The 20,583-nt window shown below is 47.2% G+C and overlaps 1 protein-coding gene across 1 annotated transcript in view; it reads right to left on the reverse strand.

Moving 5' to 3' along the window:
* CRMP1 (collapsin response mediator protein 1) overlaps positions 1–16,944 on the reverse strand; it is a 49,028-nt gene extending 32,084 nt beyond the window's left edge. Inside the window, exons 1-2 of the mRNA XM_032186389.1 lie at positions 16,586–16,944; positions 1,200–1,288 (exon numbers count right to left, since the gene is read on the reverse strand). Coding sequence (XP_032042280.1) covers positions 1,200–1,288; positions 16,586–16,750 — 254 coding nt within the window. The 5' untranslated portion in view covers positions 16,751–16,944. The remainder of the gene's footprint in view (positions 1–1,199; positions 1,289–16,585) is intronic.
* Between the last annotated feature and the right edge of the window lie 3,639 nt (positions 16,945–20,583).

Consider the following 20,583-nt stretch of genomic DNA (forward strand, 5'->3'; position numbering starts at 1 on the left):
TTGCTCTTATAAAAAAAAGGTATGTGTTCAAAATTTTGTGCTTTCTCTACTTATAATAACAGGTTCATTTTGTTTCTTCTGCAATGCATGTTATACCATATCTGGAAAAGCAGAGTGAAATACTAAAAAGAAAACCATACAGTCCGTGGATAAAAGTGTTCCAAATTTTTTCTCTTAAAAAAAAAAAAAAAAAGAATCATGAATAATGTAAGTAGGCACAGATATATAAAGAAGCAGATTTTTAATCTGATGATATCTTCTCAAGAAAAGGAGCTCTGGAAACAAGTAAGTAATTAATTATTTACCATATAGCCATAATAATATTTCTGTGCAGTAAATTTTAGCCTCTGGAGACCAAACTTGTTAGATCAAAAAGGAAAATGTTTAGCAGCCAAGAAAAAGGTTTTAATCCCTGTATACATTATAGTGCTTATAAACACACATAATTCAGCAAAATTATCCCTCATCCCCAAGTCAAGGTGTGACCACTACAGCTACACGATCTCTCTGATACTGTTTACTGGGCTTTCAGTAATATCTATTTATATTTACCCAAGAATACTTTCCCAGTTTCTATATTATATATCATAATAAATCTGTAGGATCCTCTTTTCTAACTGTGTGAAGATTTAAGATCAAATACTTTTTCTAAGCAAGAAAAGGGACATATGAGCAATATATAACACTGTTGTACAAACAGAGCATGCTATACTTCAGCATTAACCAACAGCAGGACTGCGAAGGAGTTAGTCCCTCTCAGCATTGCATAACACTGATATTTCTGTGCTGCACAATACTGTACTGCATGGCTGTATTTGCCCTGATTAGATTTGGGAGTAAAAATGCTGTAATAACCCTCCTGCTATACATGGACCCAAAAAATATTCATTGGATTGACAATTACTTCTTGCTTTGAGGTACCCTATGTCCTTGCCTCAGTCTGACTGTTTTGGAAGAAGCTAGAACTGAACTGTTCAAAGAGCAAATATCTTCCATTTACAGCAAAGGTATTTTCTACTTATCAAATCCTAGCAAGGATAAAATGGCAGAATTTCATTATCTAGCGCTCCGCTACAATGACCCCACATCTAGAGGTAACCAAGATGCTATCTGCAAGATGTCTGGTCAACACCATCAATAAATCACATTAGTCTACACCAATAGGCATGCAAAAAAAGTTCAATGTTTAAAAAACCAACTTTATAAGTCCATCTTCCAGGTATAAGTCTGCATAGAAGGAGTGGTCATCATTGATAATTCTTCCACCTTTAATGAGTAGTCGGTCACTCTGGGGGGAAAAAAAGGAAGAAATGTGGGTTTGTTCAAAATAATAAACATAACAACAGATTGATGATACCAAACAGGCTTATATTATATGCAAAGCCATTAATATCAAAACACTCACCCTAAGTATAGATCTATGCCATAGATTCAGAGGGGTACATAGGCAGTGGAAGAAAAAGCCCTGGTTTAACTGAGTGCCTATGACTGATTTTTGGGACATCAGGCCTCATGATAGTCACACAGTTTTATCCTCAAAGCAGAAAACATAGAAACACTTGAAATCCTGCTTCATCCCCTTTTTACCATTACCTTAGAGTAAGGAGGCCAAAAAGGAATGTGAATCCCAGAGACCAAACTGCCCAACACTGTAGATTAGCTCAAAGGGGATTCTTAGCACCCCTGGAAGAGTGACAGAGTTTGAAATGGGTAGAGATGAGACTGGAAGAGGCTGCACAGCCCACAGCTTGTGCTTCCAGTACTGTGTTACAGAGGTGCAGCAGAAAAAACAGTTTCTAGTTGGTTGCTTCTGCATGGAGACTGAGGGCATGATGAAGGAATCGCTGTCTGTTGGTTCATGGCAAGTACTTGCAGCAAGAACTGCAAGTACTTGCCAAAGGGTTAATACAAGTTAGGTGGCTGGGGGCAGTCTGCACTGGGGCTCCCCATGCTGTGTGTCAGTCCCTGAGCGTAGTCTCCAAAGTTAGGTTTACCTAAAATAGCATGTGGTACATCGGGAACAGTCCAACCTAAATGATTCTGTGATTCTGTATGAAATCTGCTGGGACACTGCTCACTACCATCATCTGTTTTCATTTTTCTCTATTCAAACAGTTACACTCTGTTCTCAAAAAAACCCACAGATTTTACAGAAAACAATTTTTACCACAGCATATTCCCCAGAACCAATATTTGAATTCCCCCACTGAAGAAATCATACTGGAAATGCCAGCACCCCACCAACTACCCAGAAACAAGGAAAGTCTGCAACTTCAGGGCATGATGCTTTTGAAAGGCACTTGGCATTTGCCAAGTGACAGTGAATGCTGCAGTCAGAACCCTCTTTTCCCATTCATATATAATAGGCCATTTATTATAAATTAATTCCTTGGCTCACCAAACAGTAACCCACAATCTCCATTTTGTCCATGCTTTATTACTCCTCACTCCAGACTCAGTTCACGGTTTAATTACACGATGACTCACACATACAAATCACGTGTGTCTCAAGTTCCCAGTTCAGAAAACAACTGAACAAGCTGATATGCCTTCTCGTCTACAAAACCAGGGCAACAACCAAGAGCTCCTAAAAAAATTATTGATAAAAAATGCTAAGTCAGAATTAGGGTTGTTATAACAACCTTTCTTCAATGCAACTTCACAGTTACAGGCTTAATGTTGAGTATTTACTATTGAGCTTGTACTTGAATGTTTTGTAGGTTTGAAGCCTATATACCCCTCTGTATCATTCTAGAAAAGCAAGAAGGGAGAACGTAGCCATCATTATTAAAGACATTTTAAATACAGTGCATGACAAAAGAGTACATATACAGAAGGCTGGAGGCTCTTCTCCCTATGCTGAAGCAGCCAGATGACCTTGGGGGGAATCAAGATCCAAAACTGCACTGAAATACCTCCCTGGGACCTGCCTCACACATTGGCACCCTCCCACTGAAGCACAGAGACAAGTGCAAGTCCTCATTCTGCAATTTGCCAGACCAGGCTCCATGGTTCCCCCCTCCCCACCAGCCTCTCTACTGCCACTTATAATTGTAGCATTTGTGAATCAGCAGCCTGAAAGGTAATACATTTTACCATGTGCTGGCAGTAGCATCTCCTCACCATGATGATGAACTGCACTGCCCACTGACCTGCAGAGACCACCATCTTGTAAGCTCTTTCTAAGCTCATTCAATTGCCTTCCTACACATTAATACTGTCCTGCCACAAAGAGGCAAGAGCACATTGACACCAGCAGGGAATGCTCCTAGAGCATTGCATCTGCCACTGCTGATGAGTTAAAAAATCTGCATGCTCATCAAGATGTTCTACTGATATTTTTTATTTTTTACACTTAGGAGAAGATGTATAATACATAGAAACAAATGTAGCAGGCTGAGAAAATAAAACAGACTAAAATAAAACAAAGCACAATCCCAGAAGAATAACTGTATACATAAGGATTTTATATGCTTTTATATATGTATATGTATGTGGCAAAACAACATATTAGAAGAATCTGAAACCAAAAAGGATACAAATCTAGTTTCAAGAAAGCACTCAGTTATGTGTCATCCATTACATTAAGTCTCACTTACAGTTTATGAAGGATTACTGAATGTTTAGCTATAAAGTCAGCATTTCAGAGGGTCTAAGAAATTCTGGTGAAGAAAGCAATCTGCACTTTACAGAGGCTTTCAATGTTTAATTTCTTGACAACTTCCTGCTCAAAAAAAAACCCACAAACCTCCCAACACTGTTGCAAAAGGAAGCAGCATCTAAGTTGGCCTGTGGCTAAGACTGTGCTCAGCCAGGAATAGGAAGCCATGGGATGGAGATGAGGCTGCCAAATCCCCCACAAATTTTGATGCTCCCCACAGCTCCCCAAGTCTGCCAAGCTACCACGGACACAAGCAACCAGGCAGGTGTCCATGGAGCCGTGCCCAGCTTTCATCAGGACTGATCGATGCGGAAACATCCTGACATACATTTTGATCCCAGTGAATCAGCAAATTCTTATGAAAAGTGTTTTGTTGGCACTTTTCCCAACCACTCAAAACCGTAAGTGCGTCTGTAGGACGTGTTACAGATCACAACAAGCCAGGAGCAAAGCTGGGTACATTTACACAGATGGTGCTGATGGGCACGAAGGAATCAGGTCAGGTTTGGGTGCCGCACGGACACCCCAGCAGCACGCTGTGCCCCCATACACCCTGTGGGGACTAGCAGTGGCTCACCTCCAGCCTGAACGCTGGTACCAAATGCCTGCATGCACCTGTCCTCGCTGATGCATTTCCATGACTGTGCTAGAAAAATGACACAAGCATAACTGGCTAATAGGGAGGTGTGGGTTCACACTTCCAAGCAATTTGTGGCATTGTTTATGAACTAAACTTTGGTCAACATGTGAATAATCAGAGCCTATTGCAGCCTAAGCTTTGGAACAGGCACGGCCCTGGCCAGAACACAAAGGGATGTTGCATCCCTACTCTGCTGAGATGCCCACAGTGCCAGGATGCTTCCTGTGCTGTTTCAGGTCACCAGTACTTGCTGCAGTACTTTCCTGGACAGAAATCTGGGTACACAGGGACTGAGAATTAGGTTAGCCTTTGTTCCCCAGCACAAAGCCCGGCTGCGCGTGTGTGGTCAGCAGCCATTTACTCTTTACCAGGGACCTAATGTCAGGCAGGCTGCTCACAGTTTTCCTAACCATGTGCCAAGCATCCAGAAAAACTAGTGACCGAAGTCCTCTTCTTCCTAATAACACTCCAGGCTGGAGGACAGCCACGGTCTGCTGTGCCCTCGGGAAAGCAGGGGGAGGGAGGAGTGACCCAAAACTCATGAATTAATCATGCAGCGCTGGCCCATATTTCCCCTTCCCAGCTATAAATCCCTCAAGGCAGGCCATTTTCTTTGCTTAGCTCTCAGATGTACCCTCAGCCACTGGGGTGACCTTCGGGTGCTCTCACAATACAAACAACAGCGCGCTCATTACTCAACCCAGGCGGTGACAGCAGTATAAACCTTTACATAGGACAGACAGCAGGGACACAGCAAAACAGAGAGGAGGAATTACAACGAACATAAAAACTGAGCAATTCACCGGGTGCCAAGACTCAACGCAATAAAAACCCTGCACTCATTGACATGGGAGGTGTGGATTCATGCAATTGCTCAGCATTTAGGGGGAGGATTGGAGCCGAGGTGGCTCTCCAGCCATCACTGCAGCATCGATGCGGTGGCACCAACGCCAAGCTGTTTGCTTCCGGGTTTTGGGGCTGGGTATGAGACAGCATCAGCTCAGCAAGCAAACGATGCATATCTTGTGCATCCCCACAGCTCCATTTTACAAGCGCTCTGGCACCGCACAGCTCGGCTTGCTGTTGAGTACAATACAGCCGCTCCTACCATTCACAGCTCTCCACCTCCCAACCCTGCAACGCTGCATTCCCAGTGATTTTTTTTTGCTAATCTCAGGCTAGCTTTTCCTGCTTAATCTGGCAGCAAAGCCACCGAGCTTAGCCGGTGACATGACAGCAATATTCACAGCAGCAGAAGGAGATGCCACAACCTCGGCATCATTTGCTGCAGGAGGAGGGGCTGTCTGCCCAGACACCAGGCTTTTGCTCAGTTACAACTATTGTTTGCTTTACAGCAAGAGCAACATGAAACATCTGTAAAATGGTGACAATTTGTACAGATTGCCTGTTTTGATGATTTTTTATTTTTTATGTCAGCTTGGCTCAGCCCTTTGTGAAATATATCCATATTTTCACTTATTCTCAATGGTAAAGGGCCAGCAGAGACAAACAGGGTCTGAATCAACCTGCCAGATGATCCTGATGATGAGCCTGAACCCCACACTGTGGTCCTAAATTCTGCAGACGTTCCTGTGCAATTATAAGGGAAGTCAAATTCCTTCGGTCAGTAAATCACTCAACTCCAAATAATTTGAAAATATGATCCAATTGCTAGATTACAATGCTGGAGGAAGATCAACTGCAAAGAAATTTAAAATTATCCCTTTTTTTTCATTCACCTATTGCACTAAAAGCTACATAAATTTAGAATTATTATACACAAAAAATATATATTTTTTTAAATGCGCAATTCTCAATTTACTTCTAGAACTACTGAAAAACACAGCAACAGAATAAATAAATCTGCCATTGTATGATATAAGATTCACTAAACAAATGTAATTTCAACCTGGTGCATCATGCCACAGTACAATGCAGCACAAGCTATAGTAAGACACACTTCTCTGCAGTATCAATATCCATTGTACTGCACTTGCACGTACCTTTCAGAGAAAAACCACACCTACACAGTACAAGATGGAGCTTGAAGGGGAAAAAAGAGCAAGAAAGAATCTAACATTATCTATTCTAGACCTATGAAAACATTCAAAGAAATTTTAAAGTGATAGTTTAACCAAATAGCAGCATCTGTCCAGACTGCAACTCTGATATATGCTATTATATTTTTGCTTCTCTTTCACAAATGGAATGTCTATCTATTAAACCTCCAGCTCTAAATCAAGCAAGTAATTCCTTTTTAAGTATTTACAGTTTGCTTTACAATTTAACTACAATGAAATTCACATGACATACACAAAAATTGGTCTCAGCACTGCTTCATGTTTAGAATTGGAGTTTTTACAATTGCTGCATTGCAGCCATTGCCAACTGAAGAGGTCTTTGCAACACTTCTAGCCCAAATTTTCCAATCCTACTGGAGGAGAAAACACTCAGCAGTGATTTCACCCTTTGCATAATTCTAAGGACTTACTAGAATATATCATTGTCCTCAGATCTCCACAGCAACAATGGGTGTATTCTCTAAAATCCAGATTAGTTCACGGCCCTGAAGATGAGTAAGGATTTTATGCTAAATAGCAGTTAGAGAACAGGTTAACTTCTAAACCCACCTCCATTTCCAGTTCTCTGCCTGTAAGTACGTGATTTAAAAGACATCAAGTTAAACATAACAGACATAAGAAGGCATTAAGCTATGTTATCACACATACAGCCAAGGCATTCCTCTTTACTTTTTCAGCATTTGAGAGGTAGAATCCTTTGTTACCAAGACTTTAAAAGGACCACTGAGAGTTAAAAAGACACATCCTCATTTTAGAGGTAAAGTTCAAAATCCCCAGGCTGATGTTTGTATTCTCCTTGGCTATCAAAATCTCAACGTGAATATTTGGGAGGGAGCAGTGCCTCAAAAGCAAAACTCCCACTGGCAGACAATGGAGGGAGATATTCAGAGCTCTTCTGTACTGCCATGCATCCGTTCGTGCAGTTATTTCCCATAACAAATTAGAGATTTAAAAGATATTTGGCTGTCTATTTTCAGAGCTGGTCAGACTCAGAACCAGTTGTGACACAATACAGTTCAGTTACCTTGGTTCTACCAAAGTACTTACAAATAAGGAATATTTTTTAACTTAATGGCAAAGGAATAAAGACATCCTTCCCAGGAGGAATGCTTGTTTAAAATCCTTTCATAAGGATCAAAGAGCTGTAAATGGGATTTCATGAAGTACTGTCTGCTTATAGAAGATCTGCTTTTAATCAGCACTACCCTCCCTTTTGAATTTTATGTCTAGGTTACACTCCATAGGAAGTAATTTTTAGCTAGGGTGAGCCCTGACTCAACCGAGGGAATTCCTTGTAAATCTCTGTATCCTTGAGGCATCATTTCTGCTATGCTACTAATGGAGAATCCTGCTTTTAAGGTCCTTTTCTTAGTAAACACACTCCAGTATATGGCAATTCATTTAGGAAGGATTATGTTGATTGTAGTAATGCTGTATCCTGGTCTGTAGCCAATGTATTCATTCATCTTTATTCATTTAAAAGATATGATGTTCTTTTGTTTCTCCTTTGGAGACCTAGCTTTTTATTCATCTAGCAATTTCAGTCCTTAATCACACAGTCTAAAAGGACTACTCCTACGGCTCACACTCCGTGGGGATTTCTTTGCTGTAAATGTCATCTTTGCTTTGCTTTTTGAACAGAAACACAACAAACATCTTATTGATGACAAAGTTCATTGGCATCAGCAGGAGTTTCACCTAAGTATGGGCTGGAGGGTTAAAGCCATTGCATCATGAATCATAAGACCCATCTCTTGGGTTACACGCTGGTTATGTCAATTAGAGCTGATACCAAAATCTCAGCAAGCCGTTCACATGAAAGGTTAAATTTAGGGAAAAAAATAACAGCAACTCAGCATGGTTTCCTGCTGCGTGCCACTGAATTAAAATCAGTTTTATTTATATTCTAGTCAGAAACCTGCACCAGGTTGCCAGGACACGTCAGCCTTGGCACCTGTCAGGGGCACTACACATGGTCAAAATCTGGCTGAGACCATAAGGAACTCCTCTGGTAGAGGAGGTGGAAACAAGAGAACCAGAAGAAGAGAATATTTCCTTGAATATGGTGTTAGCAATTGTGGTTCATGATCAACTAAATGCAGTGGGTACACACACATATCGTTTGTATGTAGACATGTGCCAGCCATAGCAAGTCACGACACCTCCCTCGGTATGAGCACTGGTTCAGGAACAGTCTTCCACAGTCTTACAGCTCTAAGCACTGAGCCAGCCACAGATAAGGTGGGTGAGAGTCATCATCTTTATTTGGGTCCTCGCTATTACACTCAGATTATAGAGTGTAGATTTTAATGAAAACATTGGGGATATTTATTACTCGGTAGAAATATAAGCAAGATCTGTGGCTTTAAGCCTCATCAGGACACTTACTACAGGTTGAAACTTATCTGGTCACAAGCACAGTAAGAGAAGAGGGAAAACTAATCTTGAAGTATCTCTGTCCCAAGGTACAATGCTACCATCTTTACATGTATCAAGATTAGAAAACTACAAATTATTTTGCTGCTTCTCTCTGTTACACCTCACTCTCACCTACAAAAGCAGCAAGAAATGTATTCCAAGTAGGCTGCACCGTGCCTGAGTACCTCGCAGGCCTGGTGGCTCTCTTAGCTCCCAATGCTGCAAAGGAAAATGAGGTTTTTCCCTTTCACTGCATGTATAAACTCACTTATGAAAGAAGCAGAAAGCAGATCCCTCATGTGTCAGGCAAGTGGTTCACTGCCAGTGGTGGCTCTTGGCACTTGTGAGAGGGAATCTTAGACTTCCTCAACAACCACCTCGCTGCATCAGCTGTCTTCCCAGACAGCAACCCCCTTCCAAAGCCATGTGGCTTCCAGCAGAAGGCAGCTCATCTCCCCACAGTAGCAGCAGCTCTGACACTGAAAACCCTCATGTGCACAGCTGAGAGCACTGACTGACAAACTTGCTGTGGCAGTTCAAGGAACCACTGCCCCGAACCATTCTTTATGCCTCTGCCAAAGATTTCAGTCTCCACAGAAGGAGATGATTGAAAGACAGGTCACCAAAAAGACCTACTGTGAATGTAACTTAAGACAGTAGATAGAAGTGGCTGAAGCAAGCGTTTACTCTCCTGTAGGAAAAAAGGAAAGAAGACGACTTATCATAGAATCATAGAAATGGTGGTTGGAAGTCCAATGACTTCTACCCAATCAGCTAAAGTGTCTCCAGAGCTGCCAAATGCAAGTCCAGTATAATAGACAATGTGAATTCACAAATGTTGACAGCAGACAGGCAAACTGAGAGCATCCAAGCCTATCAAAAAGCTATTGATAAAATATATATATGTATAACTTTGGGTATTAAGCAAATATACAAGAGTTAGAATGGATCTGGAAGTCCCAGGCCCAGGTGTTTTTAAAGCAGCATAAAAAGTGCTGTCTAAATCAGTCTAAATCTTGTACCATTAACAGAATAAAAATGTGAGAATTTTTTCCTATGCCAAGCACTTTTCAGTGGCTTTTCAAAGACTTTTGGCACGTCACACACCAATCTGTAGCTTCATGCTGTTAAACAAAGGTGGCTGGGAAAAAAAGCACAGCCAGGGGAAACGTGGAATAGATCCATACCCAGACCAGGACTTAAAGATTCCCCATTACAGGCACTCACCACGCCTTGAACCTCTAGGACGTGTCACCCCTGGTGTCCAAGATGAATTAGCTCCAGGCTGCTACTGTGTCACACCAGTACACCCTACATTACCCCAGCACGTTGTCCAGGCCCAACACAAGTTATCCATCTTGACCCTCAGCAACCAGCCTGAGACCAGTCTCACAAACGAAAAGTCCAGTTGAATTTTGTCTGGATTTGTATCCCTCATAGCATTCTGGCACGTGCAGCTGAAGCCTACTTATTTCTCAGCTCTCTTCATGCCAATCAATTCAAAAGGCTACAACTAAAATTATTCTCTGTGCCCACTCCTCTGAATTTCTCCACCCTCTCTTCATTTTCCTGCATCTGCTGCTGCTTCTGATCTCATACCAGTTCTCCTCTTTACTTGCTAAGCTCAATAGCGAGGGAGCCTTTCCTTCTAACACCTCATTTTTGAGCTCTCTCCCCATTTCTCACAGTCTGTCAGCTCAGGACCAGCAGCTCCTTCCCCCATTGATGTGCCAACTCTTGGACCACTCCCAGGAATACCGTTCCCTTCCCCAAGAGATTCAGGCACCATTTGCCTCTTCCACGTGCCCCCCTGCATTTGCTTTCATGACTAGCTATTTTCCCTTTGCTCTGTGGAGCTGTCTTCACACCTCCTCTTCACTGAGCTCACGCTGGTTCTGTTTTAATGGCTGCAATCACTACTGGAACAAACAAGCCCTGTAACAGACATTTTATATGCCATATGCTTTTTTACTTGTGCTCTGTATATACTGTAATTTTGAGTTCATCTGGGCTTGAAACGTGCCGAGCACTACCAAAACATCCATGCCAAAATAATTTATGATGGATATTTCAGTGTCATCATCCCCATTGATTCCCTGTAGCATCCAGCACAAGAGGAATGTAATAGTGATGTTAAAGCAAGGGGCGGGGGAACATACCCTGGAAAATCTGGTCTGTGTGAGAGCACGCCTGCACAACTAAAGCACAAAAGATTGCCACTTCATGCAGAAAAACACCTCAGCACTGGATGTGGCAGGTGACTGTACTACACACATGGAAAAATACACCCCTGCAGATGCATTTGTGCCCACCCTTGCATTATACATACCCCTTTCCCTCCCCAGCTAATGTTCCTGAATCAGGGGAGTGAGACCCCCAAGGGCCTCAACATAGTGAGGAGGACATCACCAAAATGCTCACATTTCATGGCTCAGTGTTGTCTCTATTTTACATCACCCAGATACCCACCTGGACCTTCAAAGACAGAATTCCTTCCCACAGCAGTGACAGCAAAAAGCACCCAGTTTCTCCAGTCTGACTCCCCACTGAATGTCACCGTACACTGGAGCAGTGCTGCTGCTCACACAGCAGCCTGGATGCTCTGCCAGATGTGTGAAAGGAAGCAGGGCAAATTGCAAGAAACAAGGATGTTCGGAGGCTTAAATGAAAAGCAGGGGCAGATTTGGCATGTGAAAGCAGGGAGCTGCCCTGCTGCTTTGGGGGAAAGTGGTGAAGGGGTTATCACTTGTGCACTGCTGATAGCCTCAGGAGTGCAGATAATGTGGTGCAGACAGACAAGACATGAGGAGGAAGCTATGCCCACCTACCCCTGGCAGTAATCCAGCTGGGACACCACAGGGTGGTCTTTCCAAGTGTGGTACCCACTCCCACACTGACCAGAGCTGAAACCACCCCCTGCTTCTTCCTTCAGGAAGTTCCCAATGCTGCAGACCTAACCCACAGCAAGCTCCCAGAGGGAAGTTTCAGCCCTGACTACAGGCACGTGGCTGGCCTGGTGACGATGCTGCAGTGATGTTCCTGGGAGCCCAGGACAGCTCCTGGCCCCAGGCAAGGAATGCAGGTTTGGTGCAGGAAAATCTGCAGCAATGTATCAGAACACAGGGCACCATCAAAAACGAGCTTCCCATTATTTCACTGAACCAAGATGATGTAGCTCCAAAAAGCAGGAGTTGGGGGGGAGCGTTATGCCAGTAACAAACGACATTTTTGTAAGATTTTATCATTGCTGTTGTTGTTACATAACTTCAGAGAGCTATCACATTTCCTCAGAGCCCAGAGGTTTGAAGCAGCAATGTATTTCCTCAGTGGCAGGATGAAAATTTCCCACACTGGAAGGGGGCTTTCAGAAGATGCGTGAAGGAGCCAGACGCAGTGGACCCTTCTTAGCCAGGAACTGAGTATAAGGTGTAACACAGAGTGCCTGATTTGCTTTTGCTGGAGAGGAAGAAGTGTAAAACATTGAAATAAGGAAAAGCAGTCCAAGTCAGATGCCTGCCAACTTCACTAATCTTAATCTGTCTTTGCTTTGGTCATAAAACTTAACACTAACGTTAATGAATATTAATTTATGGAAGCTTCCACACATCCCATTCCAAAGGAACAGGCTGGGGTTTGGGCTTTCTTTTTCCCAGCAATCCCCTCACCAACAGAGAAAGATATCTGGGAGAAGTCAAGGAATTAAAACAAACTGTTGATTCCAAGGCAAAGACCTTACAATTCTTCCAGTGTCTTCACAGAATCACAGAATTTCTAGGTTGGAAGAGTCTTTTTTCGTTCTGAACTGGAGAGCAACCAAGCAGCTATGGGTGGGTGTGAACCTGCTACACCCTGGCTGCAAATGAAAGTGGAGCCCTGCACGGGGCATTTGCTTGTTCCCCCAGGCCTGGGTGAGCATCATGTGTACCTTGAGTTACAACAACGCACACGATGTATGTGAGACAAAGCAGGACGAGCTCTCACCCAGCACAGCCCTGCTCACACCTTGGCCACCAGGCACTGGTGCCTGTTGATAGAGGGAAGCCATGTCTGTGATATCACCCAGCCCTGCTTTCAGAAGGGTGCTGCTCCCCTCTTAGCCAAAGATTCTGGCTAAAGGATTTGTTTTAAATAATGAGAAAGCCTTGAGGTGCTTTCAAGCCTTGCAACACCAACCTCAGATAATGCCTTTAGGGTACATTTTCCCATCTCCTGAGGCAAAAAGCCTTTCTGAAACCTGTCTCTCTGCTCACCACCATGGTGTTTGCTTAGGCAGCCACCACACCCACCTCTCAGCCTTGTCTACAGCTACAGCAACTCGCCCAGCTTCCCAGCACCCCAACCGTGCCAGTTTAGCTCAACACACCCAAACCTCTTTTGAGCTCACCCCATTTCCCCATCATTCCCCCCATCCAGCCCCCCCAAGAGCAAAGCGGGCCCCAGCCAGGAGACCCACGCTGCAAAATCTCAGCGTGGCCAAAATCCGGGGAGAAATTTCCCATGAAAGCCCCTCCCTCTGCCTCGCCTTTATCCCCAGCCTGTCGGTGGGGGTGATAAAACAATATACTGACTCCGAGGACCGGGAGCCTTCCTTTCTGGCATGGAAAGCCGCTCCATTGTAGGGGGATAAAAGCATCTAGCGGGAGACAGGCACCGACAGCACGAGGATGGTTATGATTAACTCTTTGACTTCTGATCCCCACCCTGCCTGATGCAGGCACGGCGCGGAGGTGCTGGCATCATGGCGATCTTCCCTTTTTCCACGCTTTCTCCCCACCTCCCCTCCTTCCCTCCCTCCCTCCGCGCCCCCAGCCCCCCCGGACCCCCTCCCCTGCCCGCCGGGGGCGCCTTGTGCCGCAGCTCCGTCCCCTCCCTCTTTTGTTCTGCCTCGCCCGGCGGCCGAGCCTCCCGGGGCCCTACTCCACCGACCCTACACTGTCCCCCCCCTTGGTTCCCTGGTCCCCCAAACCCTCCAGCACCGGGGTACAGCCGCTACTGAGCCCCCCCCCTGCCCGAAGCCATCGCCACCGGGATGGGGGTGGCGAGGGAGCACGGTGCACAGAGGACGAGGGATGGGGAAAATATAAAATAAAATTAAATAGCGATGGTAAATAAATAAATAAATAACAGAATCAAAGACAATGGAGACAATATCATAGCCTAACGATAAAGGAAAGCGAATAACGAAATAAAACCACTCCCAGCCCGGAGCTGCAGGAGGTGGAGAAGGCACCGGAGCCGGTACCCAGGCGAGCCCCGGGGACCCCCGGAGGCAGCCCCCGGGAGATGGGGCTCCCCGCCGCCCCCCCCGGCCCCTAACAAGGAGCGAGGGCACCGGCCCAGGCTGCGCTTACCGTTATGTGCGGGATGCTCCTTCTTGCCCTGGTAAGACATGTCGGCTCTCGCTAGCGCGGCACCCGCAACGCGCCCCGAGGACCGGCAGCAAAAAAAATAATTAAAAAATAAAAATAAAAAATCCCGGGTTGGAAATAACGGGAATAAAAAAATCGGAGCTCGCTCGGGTGATGGGGTGGGGCGGGGGCGACCGGCAGAGCTGTGTAATGGAGGCAAAGTTTCCTCGCCAGAGGAAGGGGAGAGCCAGGCAAACCCGGCACCTTTTTTTTTTTTTTTTTTTTTTTTTTTTTTTTTTTTCCCCGGCTGCAATAAAACAGGGACGCGGCTCCCCGAAGGAGGGAGGGGAGGAGAGCGGGGGGGGGGTGTCGGCGAGCGCTGCCTCTCCCGGCGGCAGCAGCGCCCCCTCCCGACCTGCAGGTCGGAGCGGGATTCGCTCAGCTCAACCCAGGAAGCGTTTCCTTCCCTCCCTGGCCCCCACCCCTAGCCCCCCCCCCGGCCCCCCTTTCCCTGCCCATCAAGGCAGCCGGAGCCTCCCCCCCGCACCGGCGCTGGGAAACGCCGCCCCCCGGCCCCGCCGCCGCCCCGCTCGCACGTTTGGGGTCACCGGCAGGGTCCCACGGGAGGGGGGGTCCCACGAGGGGGTGGGATGGGGGGGCATTTCTGCGGCTGTGGGGGCAGGCAGTGGCACTGCCGGCTCCGTCCCCAGCACCGCTGTCCCCCTTGTCACTACGCTGCCCCCTTGTCACTGTCCCTGCGGCACTCCCAGCTCTGCCCTGTCCCCGGGGGGGGATTGGAGTCGGCATGGCCAGGCCAAGGGGACACTGCCAGAGGGGAAACGTGGCTAAATGGAAGCTTCCCTTCTCTTCTGACACCGGGGGTCCACCCAGTGCTTGATTAAGGGTCCACGTCCAGCTGTAGGGAAGGTAAAGGCTGCCGGCACATTAGCCCCCTTCGCATGCATGAGGAGCCAGGGGCATGCTGCACACACAGCCCTGCCACACGCACACAGGCACAGGATGTCCTCCAGCCAGGTGTCCCTGACACATCCCCAAAAATCTCCATTCAGGGTTTAGCAACAGCTCCAGTCCCTGCTGTGCAGGGGTCAGGCAGGTGGGTGGCTGCTCGCTACACTCCTCCTGAAGCCAGGGAGCTTTGTCCCCAGTCTCCTCCTCACCCCTGGGTCCAATCCTAAGAAAGATTGGGAGCATGGTGAGACCCATGAAGGTAGTGTGCAATGTGCTCACCAGCCAGGGCTTCCAGGTTGAACTCAGAAGCGGCCCACAGGGAAAAACTGGGGGGAGACATCAAGGATGTCCCAAAAGATGGGGGATGCGCAGGGTGTCCTCCCACTGCTGGTGGCACGGGGGTTCATGGTGTGAGGTGGGAAAGGGAAGGCTGCACTGCAGCTGGCAGCCTCCGCAGGAGGTCCCAAGGTCGCTGCGGGGCGGTTGCGGGTGCTGTGTCCCACGAGGTGCTGCCCTGAAACCCACCTGAATTGGGGACCCACAGGGGGGGCACCAGCACCCCTTCATACTCAAACTGAAGAAGGGGAGGAAAGAGGGGAAAAGCTCGGTTTTGCCTGCAGAAAGAGCAGATCGTGGGCAGGCCACAGAGTCTCCAGGCGGGGTGCTGAGGCAGAGGGGGGGGATCCGCACCGAATGGCTGTGCAGGGCAGGGCTGCCAGGCTGCGTGTCTTCCGAAGGGGAAATCGCTGACCCGGTTCCCAGCAGAGCCAACCCCTGGCTGTGCCCCCAGCCCATATGCCACGACTTGGGGTTAGATGGAGAAGCCTACCGGCCTCACTTTTCTTTTCCCTTCACTCTCCTGCAGACCCAGGGCGGGGAAGCCGGGGCAGGGGTTTGGGGCGATGCTCCCGCCCTACACATTCTCCTCGCCCGGCAGACAATGAAAGCTGCCGGGGCTCCAGCAGGGGGTCGGGGCAGAGCCAGGGGCTTCCACTGGGACAGCCTCGGCGGAGTTTTCCCGACCAGCCCAAAAGTGCGGAGGGGCCGAGCCGTGCCGAGCCGTGCCGGGCCGCTTTGTTCCGCCGCTCGCCCCGTCCGGCCCGGGGCTGCGGGGGCGGGGGTGGATGGGGGGGGGACACACAGGGGTTAAAAGGGGGGCCAAGGGGGGCGGTGCTGCCCTCCAGCCCCCCTCCTCCGCCCAGCCGGCGTGTGCGGCGTTTAGCCGGCAGGAAGGAAAACTCATCGCCATCACTTACAAAGGAAAATGATTTCTGCTGCGTGCCCCCCCAGACGCCCCTGAAAGCTCAGGCAAGTGAGACAGTTCACGGGCCAGGACAGGGGGGCACTGCCCGACCTTCCGAGCCGAAAGACCCTGGCAACGAGACCCCGTCCCCCCCTTATCCCCTTGCCCGGGCTCTGCGGCACGCCCCCCCACCATCCTCCCCGGCTCGGGGGTCTCCCCGCTCACCTGCCCGTTGTCGTGGCCCTGCAGCAGCTCCTTTCCCGCGGGGTAGCGGATCTCCACGCCGGGGGTCTTGTCCTCCCCGTTCCCCGGGCGAGCTGATGACCGAGCCGGAGGACCTCGCTGACTGTCGCTGGCCGTCTCGCTGTAGTTGTCCCCCCCGTCCAGCATGTCGTGCCGGCTGCCGCTGCGAGGGGTCCGGGATCCCTTCTTCCCCACGCTGTAGGCGTCGAAGTCGATGGTTTTGGTTCTCGTAGGCCCCCTCCACGGAGGCGAACATCCCCCCGTATTTCCTGCCGCGGTGTCTGGGCTGTCGTGCCCGGCCTAGCCAGATAGACGGGCAGGTCATCTTCTTTATTCCAGTTCCTCTTTCTCTCGGCCCATTCTCGCTGTCCGGAGCTCTTCCTCCTCCCTTCGCTCTCTTCTCTCTCTGCCTCCCACTTCTCGGCACCTTCTACTACCGGGATAGGCTGCTGGTGACCATAAAAATGAATGGATGGATGCAGCAGTGGCGGAGCTGGGTTGGCTGGTGGATCTTTCCCTCAGGGAGATGCAAACGGTAACCTCCCTCCCCCATCCACCCCCTCCAAAGAATTAAAAAAAAAAAAAAAAAAAAAAAGGAAGAAAAATTTAAAAAGAGAAAGAAATAATCCAAGCGGTATTTAAAAATAGCCGTGTTAGTAAAGAGCACGTGAAAATAAAGTACAAAGAGAGGAGAGGAGAGGGTGGCAGAGGCAGGTGATTGGAAAGCCCTTGACGAATAGGAAGCGCAGCAGCAATTCCCGAGCAAGGACCGCAGTGCACACGCTCCCCCGGTTATAAAGAGCGAGCCGGGGGGGGGGCGGCGGGAGGGAAGGAAAGGGAAGGGGAGGAGGGAGCCCGCTGCGTGCACCCCCCCCGTGCGGTGCGAGCGAGGAAAAAAAAAAAAAAAAAAAAAAGGAAAAAAAAATCTGAAATCTCTGCAGGCCGGCTGGGGGGCAGTTTCTCCCACTTTGCACACTCCCCGCCTCCCTCCCTCCCTTCCTTCCTTCCTCTCTCTCTCCGCAGGAGCAGGAGGAGGCTGCGGCGGTGCCCGGGGAGGGCTGGGGGGGCCCCGCTCCGCCCTGCAGCCCCTGGCCCCGCTGCGCGGTCCCGCGGCGCGGAGCCTCGCTGCCACCGCCGGGCGCGCCCCCCGCGGAACATCGTCCCCCTCTACCCCTCCCAATGGAGCCCCGGGAGCGCGGGCGCGCCCCCGCGGAGCTGTCCCTTCAGCACCCGGCGGGCCTGCAGGCGGCAGATGCAAGCGGTGGAGGAGTTGGAGGGGCTGGAGGTCCCCGGGGATTCATCGGGGGTTCCATCGGCAGCAGACCCGGGTGGCCAGATGGGTCGGTAACAGCTGCCCACGGCCCAAAGAATGCCACCAAGCAGCGATGTAACGCACCTGGGCAAGCATCCTGCTCTGCTGCTTTTCCCGGCTTGGATGCCGTGGAACACCAGGTGGTTTGCATGAGGGTGTCAGGGAACCGGGCAAAAGTTATGGTTATTAGCGCTCCGAGTCTGAGTAGGTGCAGCATCACTGCTGGTGTTTCTGAGCATGGATGCACAGGGTTCCACGGTTCACTTAATAAGCCTTGCTACCTCATTAATGCAGTCATATCATGTGGAGATTTCATTGCCGTGTGAAAAAATAAATAAATGCATAGATTTAGGGCATTTCTTTGATGCTTCCTTAAATAATTCTCTAGTATGTAGGCAAATCTTCATTTTTTTTTGCTCTTAATGGTAACATTGAGATTTATTTATCATGTTGGGGAGAAATAAAACAAACAAAAGTCCACTTGCTCCTCCACAGGACCAGACCCTCACAGTTACTGAAATATGAAGGTGGTAGACATAACATGATGCATGACCTTCATGTCTTCCTAAGCGATGGAAATATAATTCATTTTATGAAATCTATCCTTCTAATCAAGTGATGAATTTTAAGCTCCAGAAATAAATGTTTCTGATGGTCCCACAGTAGGTCAGATACATGGTATGTGATGCATGCATCTGCTCAGTGACTCAGAGCTGAAGAGCACCTTTTGTTTAACAACCACAAAGGCAAGAAAGATGGACTATACTTACATGTGGGTTCTAGTTAGCTAACATTGCTCAGTGTTCTAAAATTGTTCATTTTTTTTTAAATAGCAAAGAAAAATGATTTTTTTTTAGTATTAAGCTAGCACATTCATCGTAATGCTAATGCATAAGGAGACCGCAAGACTCAGAACACATTGAATCAATGTTTTAGAAAACAGTATTAAACTTTCAAGATAGAAATAAACATAAAATCATATCAGACTTTCTTTGCTTTTAAATTAGTTTTTCTTCATACCATAGCCATTAGTTTATTGAAATCTGTGTTCTAAATGCACAGATGCGTACTGTTCTTCTGTTCACTAAGAGATGAAATTGTAGTTTAGTCTGCTCCAGAAGAAGACCCAGTTACAGCCTGATACCCTGTCACCCTGTGAGTTTACCTAAAAATATGTATGCTGTTTTGGAGAAATATAGTGTTTTGTTATATTTTCCTGCAGACACTGCATCTCATCCTGTCTTGGCATAACTTGGTGAAAGGACAGAACTTGACTGCAAATGCATCCTATTCCTATAGGACCTTTAATCTTTATATCGACATAGCATAGCATCAATGGAAAATAAATTATATTCCAAATAGGTTAGATGAGAGGCAGCAGAAGACCTGGAGACATGCTTGCTTCACTCAACAAAAACCTTCAATCAAAGTCCAACAGGTCTATGGACTTGGCAGTTGCAGCTGGAACTTTTCCTTCTGCATTGTGAATGTCAGGAGCTGGAACAAGACTTTCAAGTCTCAAGGACTTCTTGAGCAGGGGCAGAAGAGAATGTGATATACATTTTGCACCTCTTTTTGCTGTTGTATATTTTAGAACAGGAAAGAAGGAAAGAAGGAAAGAAGGAAAGAAGGAAAGAAAGAAGGAAAGAAGGAAAGAGAGAAAGAGAGAGAGAGAGAGAAAGAGAGAAAGAGAGAAAGAGAGAAAGAAAGAAAGAGAGAAAGAGAGAAAGAAAGAGAGAAAGAAAAGACGAGAAAAAGAAAGAAAGAATAAAGAAGAAAGAAAGAAAGAAAGAAAGAACGAAAGAAAGATAAGAAAGAAAGAAAAGAAAGAAAGAAAGAATAGAAGAAGAAAGGAAAAGAAAAGAAAGGAAGGAAGAAGGAAGGAAGGAAGGAAGGAAGGAAGGAAGGAAGGAAGGAAGGAAGGAAGGAAGGAAGGAAGGAAAGAAAGAAAGAAAGAAAGAAAGAAAGAAAGAAAGAAGGAAGGAAGGGAGGGAAGGAAGGAGGGATGGAAGGAAGGGGGGAGGGAGGGAGAGAGGGATGAAGGGAGGGAGGGAGGAAGGGAGGAAGGAGAGAAACCCAAGATTTCTTTCTCCCAGAGAAAGTTGAGTTGAGTCACCGAGACTCCCTCTCTCTGGTCCACATGACTGCTGTATTTCTAGCTGCCATGTATACCTTCCCCACAGAATCCCATCCTATGCTTTGGTGAATTGGACAGCCCCTTTACGTGTAGGAACCATGGATCCAAAACTCCACAAGCTGGTGAAGCTTCAGGTTTCCCACTTCCTGAACAAGTGATCCAGTCAATAGCATTCTGTTAAATCACATTAATTCTGCTAAGTCACCAAAAGCTGAATGGCAGCTTCTCTGCGAAGCAGAGTGAGAGCTTGGGCTTTCTTACTCTGTTAGCAGACCAAATAGCTGATGGTTGGTGGCCTTTCCTCAAAATGGAGATTTTCTAAGTTTCTGTGCCAGGATACAGCTGCATTTACAACTATATTTCAGAAGCTCCATCACCATTTTAGACTTAAAAATAATTAAAATTATAAAGTTTTTAATTTAAAATATGCATACATTTAATATACAAAATTATACAAATTATACATTTAACTAACATAGAAAAATACATCTTGTTAACAAGATAAAATGTCAACATATCTTACATAATTTA

This window comes from Aythya fuligula, chromosome 4 (assembly GCF_009819795.1).
Source record: "Aythya fuligula isolate bAytFul2 chromosome 4, bAytFul2.pri, whole genome shotgun sequence".
Taxonomy (NCBI): Eukaryota; Metazoa; Chordata; class Aves; order Anseriformes; family Anatidae; genus Aythya; species Aythya fuligula.